The 13,392-nt window shown below is 40.0% G+C and overlaps 1 protein-coding gene across 9 annotated transcripts in view; it reads left to right on the top strand.

Annotated features, from left to right (window-relative positions):
- The first annotated feature begins 796 nt into the window (after positions 1–796).
- ZDHHC21 (zDHHC palmitoyltransferase 21) overlaps positions 797–13,392 on the top strand; it is a 47,386-nt gene continuing 34,790 nt past the window's right edge. The window contains exons 1-5 of one of the 9 annotated variants that reach the window (XM_038170276.2): positions 1,094–1,508; positions 1,597–1,742; positions 3,881–3,992; positions 8,263–8,380; positions 11,855–11,953. In XM_038170276.2, coding sequence (XP_038026204.1) covers positions 8,275–8,380; positions 11,855–11,953 — 205 coding nt within the window. In that variant the 5' untranslated portion in view covers positions 1,094–1,508; positions 1,597–1,742; positions 3,881–3,992; positions 8,263–8,274. Of the gene's footprint in view, positions 958–1,093; positions 1,509–1,596; positions 1,743–3,880; positions 3,993–8,177; positions 8,381–11,854; positions 11,954–13,392 lie in introns of those variants that run through there. The other 8 variants (XM_072030840.1, XM_038170275.2, XM_038170279.2 and 5 more) reach the window with 8 other exon arrangements.

Raw genomic sequence — 13,392 nt, 5'->3', positions numbered from 1 at the left:
CCTTTGCAAGTCAAACTGGGAAGTCAAGCACATGATTGCCTGCTTTTCTACCTGCATTGTGCTACCCTAAAAGAAGTATTAACAAATGGGAATTGTGCTGATGGCTGAGCTTGAACAGGCTACTGTTTCACTACGTTTACTCTGAAAATGCATATATAGAAAAAATACAAGTTGCCTGACCAGACTACAGATCCAGTGACTGGTCATTATCAGCGTGTCATGGCAGATCTGCCAGTAACTGGCGCTTGATTAGGAGATGATACTATTATTTTTTACTCTACAGAAAACTTCCAGCTGTTCAACTTCTCCTCTGTTAATCCTTCCATTTTATTTCCCAACTCGTTTTCCTTTCCTCTCCGTGTTCCCCCCCCCCATCTACATTTATCCTTCAAAACACTGGAATATTTCCATAAACCATTTATTAAGTCTTTTGCACACAAACCCCTGAGCGAAACCTGTAACGGAATTTACGAGGTCTTTTACATACACGTGAAACCCGTGATGGAACAGACACCAACAATCTTTCCAGAAACCGTTATCAACGTTTTATTCAACAGCCGAATCACAGAATCACAGAATTTCTAGGTTGGAAGAGACCTCAAGATCATCGAGTCCAACCTCTGACCTGACGCTAACAGTCCCCACTAAATCAGCCAATTTTCAGCGTGGCCTGTTCCTATGGCTGCCTTTATTTCACCTCTGTTATCAAGTTTTAGGAAACAAAACAAAACAAAACATTATTAAGAGCACCCTCTCCTCACAGCATTCCCCCCCCCCCCCAAGGCGCGCATGCGCGGCGGCGCTGGGGTGGCGGAAGCGGAAGGTGGCGCTCCCGGCTGGCGGCGGCGGCCCCCCGCGGTTGCCATGGAGAGCGGGAGAGCGGGGGGCGCGTGAGCCCCACTCCCTCCCCCTCTCCCTCCCCCCTTCCCCGCGCGGCCTCACCGACGGTTGGTTCCGGTAGGGGGGGGGTACGCCGCGGCCGTTACGGCCGTTAGGGAACGTTACAGACCGGCGGGGGGCCGCTTGGGGGTCCCGGTGGCCCGCGGAGCCGTTGGGGGGGCGGGGGTGGGGATGAGGGGCGACCGAGGCTGGGCTGTGGGCGGCTTTATGTAGGGTGCGCCCCGTGCTACCGGCCCCGGGCGGCGCTTGTGCCGGGGTTAAAGTGGTTTTTATTTATTTTATTTATTTATTTTATTTATTTATTTATTTATTCATGTATTTATTTTTGCGAAGCGATGGGGGTGCCTCTTGCCCTTGAGGTGGTAATGGAAGAGGTGCTCGGGTTTTGTTAGCCAGCAGGCGGAGGTGCAGTGCCCTCCGACCCCTTGTGGTTTCACGCTTTCAGTTTCCATCAGCAGTGATTTGTAGGGTGAGATCGTAGGTCTTCAGACACAGGACCTGACCAGTGATGTGCTAAGTAATACGTATTATCTAGGAAATTGTATATTATCTGTCCATATGGGGCTGTTTGGTCAACAGTAGGTGAGGATAATGTCCTCGTGTTTGTGGTAAGTAAGGGCGTAGTGCGTATATACCCACAGCCCAACCCCATGTGGTGCTTGGCAATCGCTTAATGAATGCAATGTATGTTTACAGAAACACCTTGCAAGGTTTTATCAGTAGTAAAGAACTAGCTGGGAATGTCATGCCTACCTTAACCAACCTATCAACAGCCACCAAGTAACTGTATGGTGCAAAGGCCTCTCTTAACAGCCATTTATTGCATGAATGCGCAACAATAGGTACGTGGGGTTTTGTCACGGCAAAAATATGCTGCTGCTTTTGTTAACTGGTTATTCAGATACTAGTTTTGTTAAGCTGAAGAGCTGCAAAAACAAGTCTTGTCTGATGCAACTCTTCACAAAACTGATTTCTTAAATATATAGTTGAAAAGTAATTTAGTCATTTGGTTTGTGTCCATGTTTTTTTCAGGTGAATTGTATTTTCAGTTTTGTAATAGTTATTTTAGACAGTAATTCTTGTAAACTACAGAAGATGTTTGGAAAAGTTGCAGATGTAAAACCGCAGGTGGATCCACAAGTTGGGGGGGAGCCTGTTGATTGGCACATCCTTGCTTTAGCTATCACAGATATTGTAGGAAGTTTCTACTCTCTGTTCCTTTTTCTATGTAAATGGCTTAAAATACACTTTAGAAAGCAGTGTTTTTCTTACTCTGAAAGGGTATTTTATAAAGCTTGGTTTATATGGGGTCTATTAAATCTCATTCTGCAGTGAAAAATACTATGAGATACTGACCTGTGTGAACATTTGTTTAAGCATTTGTGGAAAAGTTCTGGAAAAGAGTTTTCACAAGTCTTACTTTTTATACTGAAGTAGAAGTCCAGTGCTACCTGTTCAGCTGAAATGAGGCAGAATGTACAGGATCTTGGTGCATCAATGCAACAGCCATAAAACCTGCAAGAAGCAGGTTGTCAGCAGAGCTGGGTGTCATGCTTCTTGAGATGAGAAATTGAGCAGTACTTGTTTCAGGTTTATTTATGAAACTTTTCTAAATAGGTGTTGGGACAGTCTTGGTGCAAAACTTTATACTTTTCTGGGGGGGAGGGGGAGTTTGCATTCAGGTGAGCCTGTTAGAGTAATCTCTACTTCATGTTAATATTTCTGGTTTGTGCAAAGCTTTCTCTTTTTTGGGGGAGTGACTTTCTGCCTTTCTGATTCATTTTGTAGTCTATTACTGAGCGGACATCACAGCAGAAGTCGTATTGTGAGCAAATACTGAATGTATGGTAGTGTTAACTAGGAAGAAGGAAGAGGGTTAGGAAAAAACGCTCTCAAGGCATCATTTAGTAAAAGTATTTGGAAAAGCAAAAACAATTCTTGACTGTGTAGGAAGGACTTAATCATCTTTTGATAAATTTTGATAAATCTGAACCTTTTCACAGCCATAGATACTGTTTTCTTTCAAATGTTTTGTGTCTGAGACATTTATTTAGAAGAGATTGTTATAAATTCTGTTAAAAAAAAAAAAGAAGAACACAAAGCCTCCAGTGTAAGTGCTGTGTTTTATCCTAAATTATTTTGTTGGAAAAGTTTGAGGCATGAATACTGGATTTCTAGATGTAAATCAATTGTTTCTTTTCAAATGATTTTTTTCAAACCAGCTCATAAAACTTTTTTTCCTCTACGTACTCTAATTATTCTCAGAAATGGTGCATTCTAAAGAACTGACACAATTGTTTGTGATCAGTCTTCCTTCATTTGGATATAATTTTTAAGTGAAAGAATGAATATAGTTTTTTTTAAATAGTTTTTTTTAAAGTATGTTTTAGGAGTGAAGGCTACAAATTTACCTTGTCTCTGAACTGAATTAAAATCTTACATTTTCTACCTAGTCACTGGAATACACACGTGTTTAATACTTTTCCGCATACAGGTTAATGTATATATGGTACATCAACAAAGGGGAAGAAGGGAAAAAGCTCACTTTGCTAGAGGAAGTCATTATATTAACATCATTTATGCAGGATTGCTGAAAGAAGTATAAAGAAAAATAGGAAACTTAATTTGTCATTATAATAGGCAAGCAGGAAGTAAGTGTATGACAATTTAATGTAACTGAGATATATTGAGTAGTGCAGTTTTCTGTAGAAATGTATCTGAATTCTACCATCTTAAAATCTGTGCTAAAATTGGGAAATAGCCTAGAACTGAAATTAGAAGAAAGCTATTTAGAATCAGTGTATCAATTCAGACAAGAGAGGCAAAGGATCTGCATATCTGTGTAAGTAGCTTGAAAGGAAGCTCTGTTCAATGATGAGAGGTATGACGAACAGTGTAGAAGGTAATCCATTATATTCCACCTTTCAAAACAGTGATGAGGGTCATCTGAGTATCACTCTCTTTTCTCTGTTTATTTCAGAAAAGATAGAGAAGGAGTCCAGAGATAGATGATGAAAACTGTCTCTCCTTTTACTGAGAATGGGTCCTTCTTTTGCATAGTTCCAAATTTGTGAAACTTGCTGACATCGAAGGTATGGTTTTGTCATTGTTTGTTTTTATTTATTTATTACAAAATTAAATAGTGTCATGCATGCGACAATTAAGTCATTGAACAGTAAGAATTTGGGACCATTTTCCATTATAGGCATTTCTATTGTTTTCTCTAGAGCATCTCTCATGTTATACTTAGTAGGCCACTCAGAAGCAAATATTTCTGTTGTTTTATCTGTCTATTTTGTTCCCTGAGATGTTATTTCCTCTTCTGAGGATAAGCTATGAAGTTCCGGAGTATCTACTGTTCTGGTAAGATGGAAACTGAATGGATTCCTTTGCAGTCAGCAACGTTTCAAGCTGCCTGCGGTTTTATTGGCCTCTGTTTTTCTGTCTACATGATTTCCCCTTTGTAAATCCATTCTGACTACCACCAATCACCTTCTTGTCCTTCCTGTGTTTAGCAACAGTTTCCAGGACTATTAGCTCCACCTTCCAAGGGATCAGGGTGAGGCTAAAAAGCTTGTGGTTTCCTGAATCTTTCTCCTTGTGTTTAAAAATAGGAACGTCACTTGCATTTTTGAGTCCTCAGGAACCTCTCCCATCAGCTCAGGCTTTTGCAAGTGATTGGGCGTGGTCTCACAATGACACAGGACTGCCTCCCTCAGCATTTGTAGTTGTATCCTATCAGGTCCCTTGCAGTTTGCTTAAAGGTTTCTTAATCTGATCCTCCCTCCCTAAGGGTAAGTCTCTTTGGATCTGTTCTTTCCTGCTGCTCTTAGAGGCCTGGAAAGCAGGTCTTACTCAGAAAGACTGAGGTGAAGAAGGGACTTGGACTTTTTCTGTGGCTTCTCAGCAGGTACCCTGACCCATTCAGTAGCAAGCCCACATTTACCCTGGCCTTCCTTATGCTGCTGATGTACTTGCAGAAGTCCTTCCTGTTGACCTTCACATTCATTGCCAGATTCAGCACCAAATTCAACTCCAGTTCGCTTTCCTAATTTCAGCCCTGTATACTCAAATGGTGTTTCTGTATTCTTCTTGGGACACCTGTTCTTACTACCCCTTCATATGTGCTTCATTTTTATATCTGAGTTTTGTCAGGTACTCCTTGTTCATCTGTGGAAGCTTCCTGCCACTTATGACTGGGCTCCTGCACATGGGAGTGGACCATTCTAGAACCTGGACTCCTCTTCTCTACAGGATGGTCTCCCAAGGGATATAAGGTCCCTCTGCAGTCCAAAGTCTGTTTTGAAGTCTGGGATTGTGATCTTGCCGTTTGCCATATTTCCTCCTTTAAAGTCATCAATGCCACCATCTCATGGATATCATACCCAAAGCCATGCCTGACCTATTCCCAACTACTTCTTTGTGAATATGAGGTCCAGTAAAGCTTCTCCCAAAGTTGGGTCCTCAGTTGACCGTGCCAGGAAGTTGTTGCCAGGACACTCCTGAAACTCATGCATGTAAAACTGCTGCTTCACCCTTCCAGTATATACCAGGATGGTTCAAGTTGCCCATGTGGACAGGGACTTGTCAATGTGAGAGCTTCTCTCAGCTTTCTGGAGAAAGCTTCATCTGTTTCTTCTTCTTTATCAGGCAGTCTTTCATAGACACCTTCCTGAATGTCACCCATCTTGGTCTTCCCACTAACCCTAACCTCTAAGCTCTCTGCTGGCTCAGTGTTTGCTCTAGGTAAGAGCTCCACAGATTCCTGCTGCTATCTCACGTAAAGGACAATTCTCCAGCCTCACCATGCCAGTGTGTCTTTCATAAAGAACTTGTATCCATCCATGGCAGCACTCCAGTTGCGTAAATTTGTCTCCATGATCTGAATGAGATCACAGTGCTAGAACTGCATGCAGAACAACTTGGTGGTCTTTGGGACTCATCTGTTCCTTTATCCCTTCTCCATCACCTGCAGGATGATACCACCTAGCCACCAGGCCTCGGCTGTGTTGTCAACCCGAGCAATGTTGTCATGCCTGCTTGCTGCTGGTCTCTCTCCCCTGGCTGTACCTGTGGTGCTCATGTAGAAGAAGAGCAGCTGGGTGTAATAGTTTGAGGGGCTGGCTGCTGGCCTCAGTAACAGCTTCTTTGTGGTATTGTGGACCCAAACCCTTGGCAAGCAGCAGATCTTGTCTGGTGACAGGTTGACAGGTTGGGTCAGCAGAGGCATGTCAGCCCCAGCGGCAGGGAGTTTCTCACCACTCACCCTTCTTTGACCCATACTGCTTGCCCTGCCATGGTACTTGGGCTGAGCCAACCCACAGGCTCATTTGGACAGAACTCGCTGCTCTTGCTTGCTGCCAGGTCCCTGTGGAACCATCCATCTGGTGCTGGAGCTCATAAGCTCCCAGCCTTCTCCATCTTGGATATCTCCATTCCTAGCCTGACAAGCATAGGTGTGCTGCCTGTGCCCCTTCTCAGTGCACATACAGCTGGGGGTTAAGGCTTGTTGTAGCTGCACTGTCTTGAAAGGGATCTGGTCCATCTCCTTTTCAGTTTTGCTGTTGTTGTATAGTCTACTCACCTCTTCCCACAGCTTTGCAGCTTGATGAGACAGATCTTCCAGCACATGCTCAGAGTGATGTAAAATGTTATTTAGTTCTAAACCTGCTGGTTTACAAAGGTAACTCACAATAGAGTCATATTAAGAACTATCAGATTCAGGAGTATAAAAAAATCTATGTTATTTATATGTTTAGAGACTGTGCATATGCGCTACTACTAATACTGTGTATATAACAGACTTTTATGCATGCATGTTACATACAGTAAAATTAAAAAAATCGATAAATATAGGACTAAAAGTCTTCAGTTTTTTTCATAAACTTAAAAATGGTTTTAAGGGTACAGAACGATATATTCAGCATACAATACAGGTTTATAACAAATGTTAGCAAATTTTAGGGTAAAAGTGGCAAATGCACTGCTATACTTGAAAAAGAACACTGTTGCACTAGAAGACAGGGATGAACAGGTGCATAAACAGTGAATAAATGTGTGAAAATATCAGCTTATTCAGGTCTGTGCTTAGTTAGTTACCTAGAAAAAGAAACAAGTTATTAATGAAACTTGTAGATAGGTAGTAATAAGCAGAGAAGTTGTGAATGACAACGAGAATGAAACAAAAACTCCCTGGAAACTGGTAACATCTGACTGGTAAAGGAGGTGAAATTCCAATGTAGCAAAAATAAAGGAATGAGAGGAAATTGATCTGAAATGAGCAAGTTCCCTGAAGCCCAGAAATAAGGGAAACTGCTGTTCAAAGGAGAGTGTCTTGGATAGAGTGTAGCCAGCGTTTTATGTGTGTGTTGTGACATTAAGATACTTAATGTGAAGGCAGCCTGACTAAAAATTTAAGTAATCCTTCCCTTGAAGGTTCTGATGAGTAGTGCTTACAACATGCAGTGCTGGGAAAGAGCAAAAAAACACCAAACCATCATGCTCTGAAGTTCATATTCATGGATTTTCTTCAGTCTAAAATTAATAAAAAAAACAAAACAAAACAAAAACAACCAACCAAATGAAAAACACAGCATGTTAAACTGTCAGAATGGAAACTTCAATATCTTAAGTGTGATTAATAGTGAGAAAACATAACATTTTGTTATACCTCTTAAAAACCTATGTGAAAGATGTTAGGGTATTGTGCTTCCTTTATATGTTGGATTGCTCTAAATGGCACAAAGGAGAATACTTAGCAGTGAAAAACAACAAAATCATAGGCAAGCCTGTGAAAATTTTAGCATACAAGCTTTTAGAAAAATTGTCTTAATATGTAGCTGGGAGAATATAACAGGTAGGTGGGACAAATCCTTGTATAAGATAAATTATTCCATGTGTTTCCTGCAGCCTTTTTATTTTGATGGGAGACTTCTTTAAATGTTAATCTCATTCAGCACTGCCAGCTGTCTGACCTTAGTTGCTTGCTTTTTCTGTTACTTGCTTTTTTTTTCCAGTGCTTTTTTTACTTGCATCTTGATGATAAATGTTGCTTTTTAGTGAAATATAACTAGTTAATGAAATCATAAGATAGTTCTCTTCCCTCTATATACTGTTCTTATACTACATGAACAGTATATGTGAAAAAATTTTAAATTTTGATTTAATTCCTTAAATCATAAAATGACTTTTTTCCATTTTAATGTATGTAGACCCCTGTAGGTTGAACAATTCTGGTTTCATGTACTTTGTTTGTTTGTTTGTTATTATCTCTCTAGGATCACCTTTTCTTCTTGAGTGTGACAGATTGTTACGTGTTTGTGTTCAATGGGACTTCGAATTCACTTTGTGGTTGACCCTCAGGGTTGGTGCTGCATGGGCCTGATCATCTTTGTTTGGCTGTACAATACAATCTTCATTCCGAAAGTCATCCTTTTTCCTCGCTATGAAGAGGGACATATTTCAGCTGTGGCAATTCTGTGTAAGTCTTTTTTAAAGTAACTTAGTCCCTTTTTCTACTAGTAAAAATAGTATCTTTGGATAACACTTAACAGGGTAGAATATGAAGGATAAGAGCACAGGGACACATTCTGTACTTCTGTGCTATCAGCAGTTGAGACGCTCCTTTCAAAGGTGTTACAGTAAAGCTCATTTGTGTGGGAAGTGGGGAGAAGCATTAACACGCCTTTGAAGTCCAGTAGCTAGAACGTTTTTACTAGATTAGTTACCAGTGTAATTATGGAAAGTTGACAGAAGTTAAGACTCATAGCCCTTTGTGTTCGTCAGAAGTTAGAGTGAGAGTTCTGTTGGTTGAATAACTGGATTTTGCTAGACTTGTCACATACCCGTTGGTAGGTAAGCTAATATGAATTATGCTAAAAGGATCTGGTGAGGAAAAAGCTTATAACAGGAGCCAGCTTTTTGGTGAAAATGGACCATTGGAAATGTCCTCTCACATGGAGGCTTTGAGGTATAGAATAGCTGGCATGTATTTGATAAGGCAGTGGAGGAAATTCTTGACATCAATGAGTAAGTTCAAAGTGTCATCCTGCTGCTGCTATCAAAGCAGTGTTAACCACTACTTTTTCTTTCCCTTTTCAATTTTAGGGAGTACTCAATATTGTAGATCATACAGCACCAAAAATATATCTGTTACTGAATGAGAAGACTGAGTAATTTCTAATTCAGTGCTGGAATACCTACATTTTTGATGTAGTGTAAAGCAGTTACCTTACACACCTCTGAATAACTAGCACTTTTCTACTGGAGACCAAAGCTGAGAAAATTAAGATACGTGTTTCAAGACGTGGATGGTCCCTACAATATAATTTCACATATAGCTTCCTAAGTGTTAACATGTTGAATAGTAGTAAGATCTGTTCAGATGGTGATTTGTTTTTGTTGGTTTTGTGTTGTGTGTTTTTATTTTTTTGGTTTGTGACCAGTTCTGTCATGGTAAATGTCCTAGTAACTATGTAACTGTGTCATTGCTTTATTTGTAATGTTTCATAGGTGGGGATATTTTATTTTGTTGGGTGGAACAAAATCATGTACTAAAACAAGTGCGAAAATGTGCTGTATATATCTCAGAATTTAACTTTTCTTTTAAAATGGCTTTTTTTTTGTAATATCTTGTAAAAGCAAGATGAAGATTTTGGTAGATTGGAAAGCTACAGCAAAGCTTGGTATAATTTTGAACTAATCATTCTAACCTTTGAATGTAACTGTTTCTTTAATAGAAAGGGTAGTAGTGCTACTGCATGTAAAAAAAAAAAAAAGTTTTTTCTTTTAATATGTCATTAAGTGCTTCTTACACTCAAAACATAGGAAAATGAGGATGGAAAGTTCAGTAAGCTTTGAATCTTCGCCAGGATGAGGCTGAGCTGTCTTTACAATTGTGGAAAGTTTTTTTTTTTGTTTGTTTTTTTAATGGGCAGAGACTTGTAAGTGCCTGCTGTTTCTTCCATCAATGCTTGAAATAAAACTTTTGATCCCCAAGTCTTGCTATTCTTGTATGTCCAGCACTCATGGAGGATGGATTAGAAGATAGGTCCACCGTAATAACGGCAAATCTGTTGGGGTTTATGAAGGAAGCTGAGGAAATGTGCTGTTTCCTAGTAGCTGGAAAGCAAGACAAAGAATTCCTTTATACTTGCCAACTCTTTAATTTCTTTTCCTGGGTATCTGTGGCTAGCCAGTGAAAAATCAAGTAGTGGGCTATGTGAGCTGTACACAGATGGTGCAAAATTGCACCTCTTGTGTTTATAAAACCCACTGGTCAAGTATATCTGACAGGATACAATTTCCATTTGGGTTTCATGCTGGTTCTGTGAAGCACTGATGAACAGCACAGAACAAATTCATGATCTTAATGCATCTGTGAAGTGTTATTCTGCTGACTTGTTAAAAAGTTGAGGGTTTAAAGCTGTCCCTAAATTTTGAGACCTGATATATTTGTAAACCCAATTGATGGAAATTCATTGAATGGATGTATAATTTGATGAAGCTTGTACATACTGGTATAATCATAGAGTCATAAAGGTTGGAAAAGACCTTCAAGAGCACCTGGTCCAACCATCACCGTACTACCAGTATCACCCACTAAACCATGTCCCTAAGCACCATGTCCAGCCTTTCCTCTGCACAGCTTTCCAGCCACTCTGCCCCAAGCCTGTAGCACTGCATGGTGTTGTTATGGCCAAAGTGCAGGACCTGGCACTTAGCCATATTGAACCTCATCTCATTGGCCTCTGCCCATCAACCCAACCTGTCCAGGTCCCTCTGCAGAGTCTTCCTACCCTCCAGCAGATCAACACTGCCCCCCAGCTTAGTGTTGTCTGCAAACTTACTGAGGGAGCACTCAATTCCCTCATCCAAGTCATCAATAAGGATATGAAAAAGGATGGGCCCTAACACTGACCTCTGGGAACACCACTGGTGGCTGGTCACCAGTTGGATTCCACTCCATTCACCACCACTCTGGGCCAGGCTGTCCAGCCAATTTTTAACCCAGCAAAGAGTATGCCTGCCCAAGCCAGGCCTGCCAGGTTCTCCAGGAGGATACTGTGGGAGACCATGTCAAAGGCCTTGCTGAAGTCTAGGTAGACTACATCAACAGCCTTTCCGTCATCCATCAGATGGGTCACCCAGTCATAGGAGATGAGATTGGTCAAGACTTGGCTTTCATGAACACATCCTGACTGGGCCTGATCCCCCAGTGGTCCTGCGTATGCTGTGTGACTGCATTCAAGATGCCCTGTTCCATCACCTTTACTGGCACCGAGGTCAGGCTGACAGGCCTGTAGTTCCCTTGGTCCTCCTTATGACCCTTCTTATACATGTAGATGGGTGTCACATTAGCAAGTCTACAGTCATCTGGAACCTCTCTGGATGACTGTGACCATGACCATAATGTCTTTTTGATTTTTTTTTTCATTTAAAAACTAAATAAATCACACCTATTTTTTAAATGAGCAACCTGGTCTAGTGAAAGGTGTCTCTGCCTGTGGTGTCTGTGTGTGTGTGGGAGGGTTGAAATTAGATGGTCTTTAAGATTCTTTCCAACCCAGACCATTCTATGATTCTGTGGTTCATTTTGCCTTCTGGATAGTGGAAAAGCAATTATCTTTTATATAATTAAAGACTGTCATGGGTTGCCTGCACAAAGGTACTGAAGTGGTTTTTAATTTTTTGTGGAGAGATTTACACACTTAAGTGATTACTGTTGTTTTAATGTATTTTTGCATAGAGGGTATTGAATATTTATGCATAATAAGTACAAATGGTTGTTAGCATATGTAAAATACTGTTGACCAATGAGAAAAAAAAATATTATTTCACATTTACCTGCTCTTCTGAAATTTTAATATGCTTGAAGTAATTTAAGTCTGATGTGTTAACCCTCCTGATTTTCTCCCCCCAAAAAACAGTAACAAATGATCACTTGTTTTTTCAGGTTATTACTTGTGTTCATTGTTTTGTATAGCTTCATTAGTAAGAGCCTCAGTAGCTGATCCAGGGAAGCTACCTGAAAACCCAAAGATTCCAATTACAGGTACATTAAGTTGTTTCTATATAGTTGAACAAAACTTACTTTAATGTCCTCAGAATAATTGGAAATCAATTTGATTTTGTAAGATTTAATTGAAACCACAAGCAGTCTCTGTTGAAGACTATATTGTTTCTGAAAAGAAAATCAGTATAAATCGCTTTTCTGACCTTTAAACTTCCAGCACTTTCTGCTGTGTAGACTCAAAACTTCTTTTTAAAATTTGTACTCCTTCATATGTTTAGTTATGCAGGAACTTATGATAGGAAATCTTTTGATGGGGAGAACTTTGCATTCTGTGCTTTCAGACTTACTGCATATGCTTCTAATGTTAATATTTAGTATGATTTTTTTGAGATGCTCAGTCATTTTTACTCTACTGCTTTTTTCTCTAAGTGAATTTATGAGATGCTGAAGATTGTAGAAGGTACAAGTATGCTGGATTTTACTTTTTTTTTTTTTTTTAATTTTGTTGCAGTGAATTATGTTTGTATGGACTGTCACACTGGTTACATTACATTGATATCCAGTAGTGACTGTGACAATTCTTCTGTACTTGTGAATGTATTCCACAATTGCTGTATGATGTCTGATGTACCAGAAATGGGAGAGAATTTGAAACCTTTGTAAACCTGCCATGGAGAAAACCAATATTTTAATGAAGCGTTTGATGCTGTTAAGGTGCTTGTATAATGCATAATGCTTTTACGTAGCAGTTTATAATGGAGTAGGACTGTTAAAGAACATGAGCTTTGCCACATGAACAGAAAATACTTTATGAATGTAGAAAGTGTATCAAATACAGTGATGGCTGAATATTTCAATCTTGTCTTGCAACCTGGTACACTCTAGGAGTAACACTTCCCTTCCTCATGGTAGTGAGAATCTGTGGTGATCTTTTTGGAAACATGATGTGTTTAGTCCCAGAATTAATGTTATGATACACACAAACTACACAGGAGGTAGTAGGAAGGATAGTAGGAATCTTCTCTGGAATAATGGTGTGAAACAGTGATCATGGAAAATCTGCTAGCAGTGTTCTTTATGTTCCTGGTAACTAAGCCTTTGACCAAGTAAAAGGAAAGATTGCTTAGACTGGAGTCAGACAAGAGTCAGACCTCTTGTTGCAGGAATAGCAATGTGGAATCTGCAGTGTGAAGTGGAGAATGAGGGTGCTTAATACAGTTACAGACATTTACATTTATGACTGAACATGTTTATCCATTTCCCAGCAAAATACCAGGACCGTTACAAACAAGTTCTCTTTGTGCAGAAGTGTTTCTTTATCTTTTAGAGTATGTTCGAATGTTCTCCATCCTTTTATCCTCATGTTTCAGCCATATACAGAAACGATACTTTGTAGGTACTTCTGAAGGTGGGACACGTAGGCTTGACTGTGATAATGTTATTATGATTTGATGTGTGTCAAATCATATTTAATGCAT

The sequence above is a fragment of the Anas platyrhynchos genome, chromosome Z (assembly GCF_047663525.1).
Source record: "Anas platyrhynchos isolate ZD024472 breed Pekin duck chromosome Z, IASCAAS_PekinDuck_T2T, whole genome shotgun sequence".
Classification (NCBI taxonomy): Eukaryota; Metazoa; Chordata; class Aves; order Anseriformes; family Anatidae; genus Anas; species Anas platyrhynchos.
This window is presented reverse-complemented; position numbering and strand designations above follow the sequence as displayed.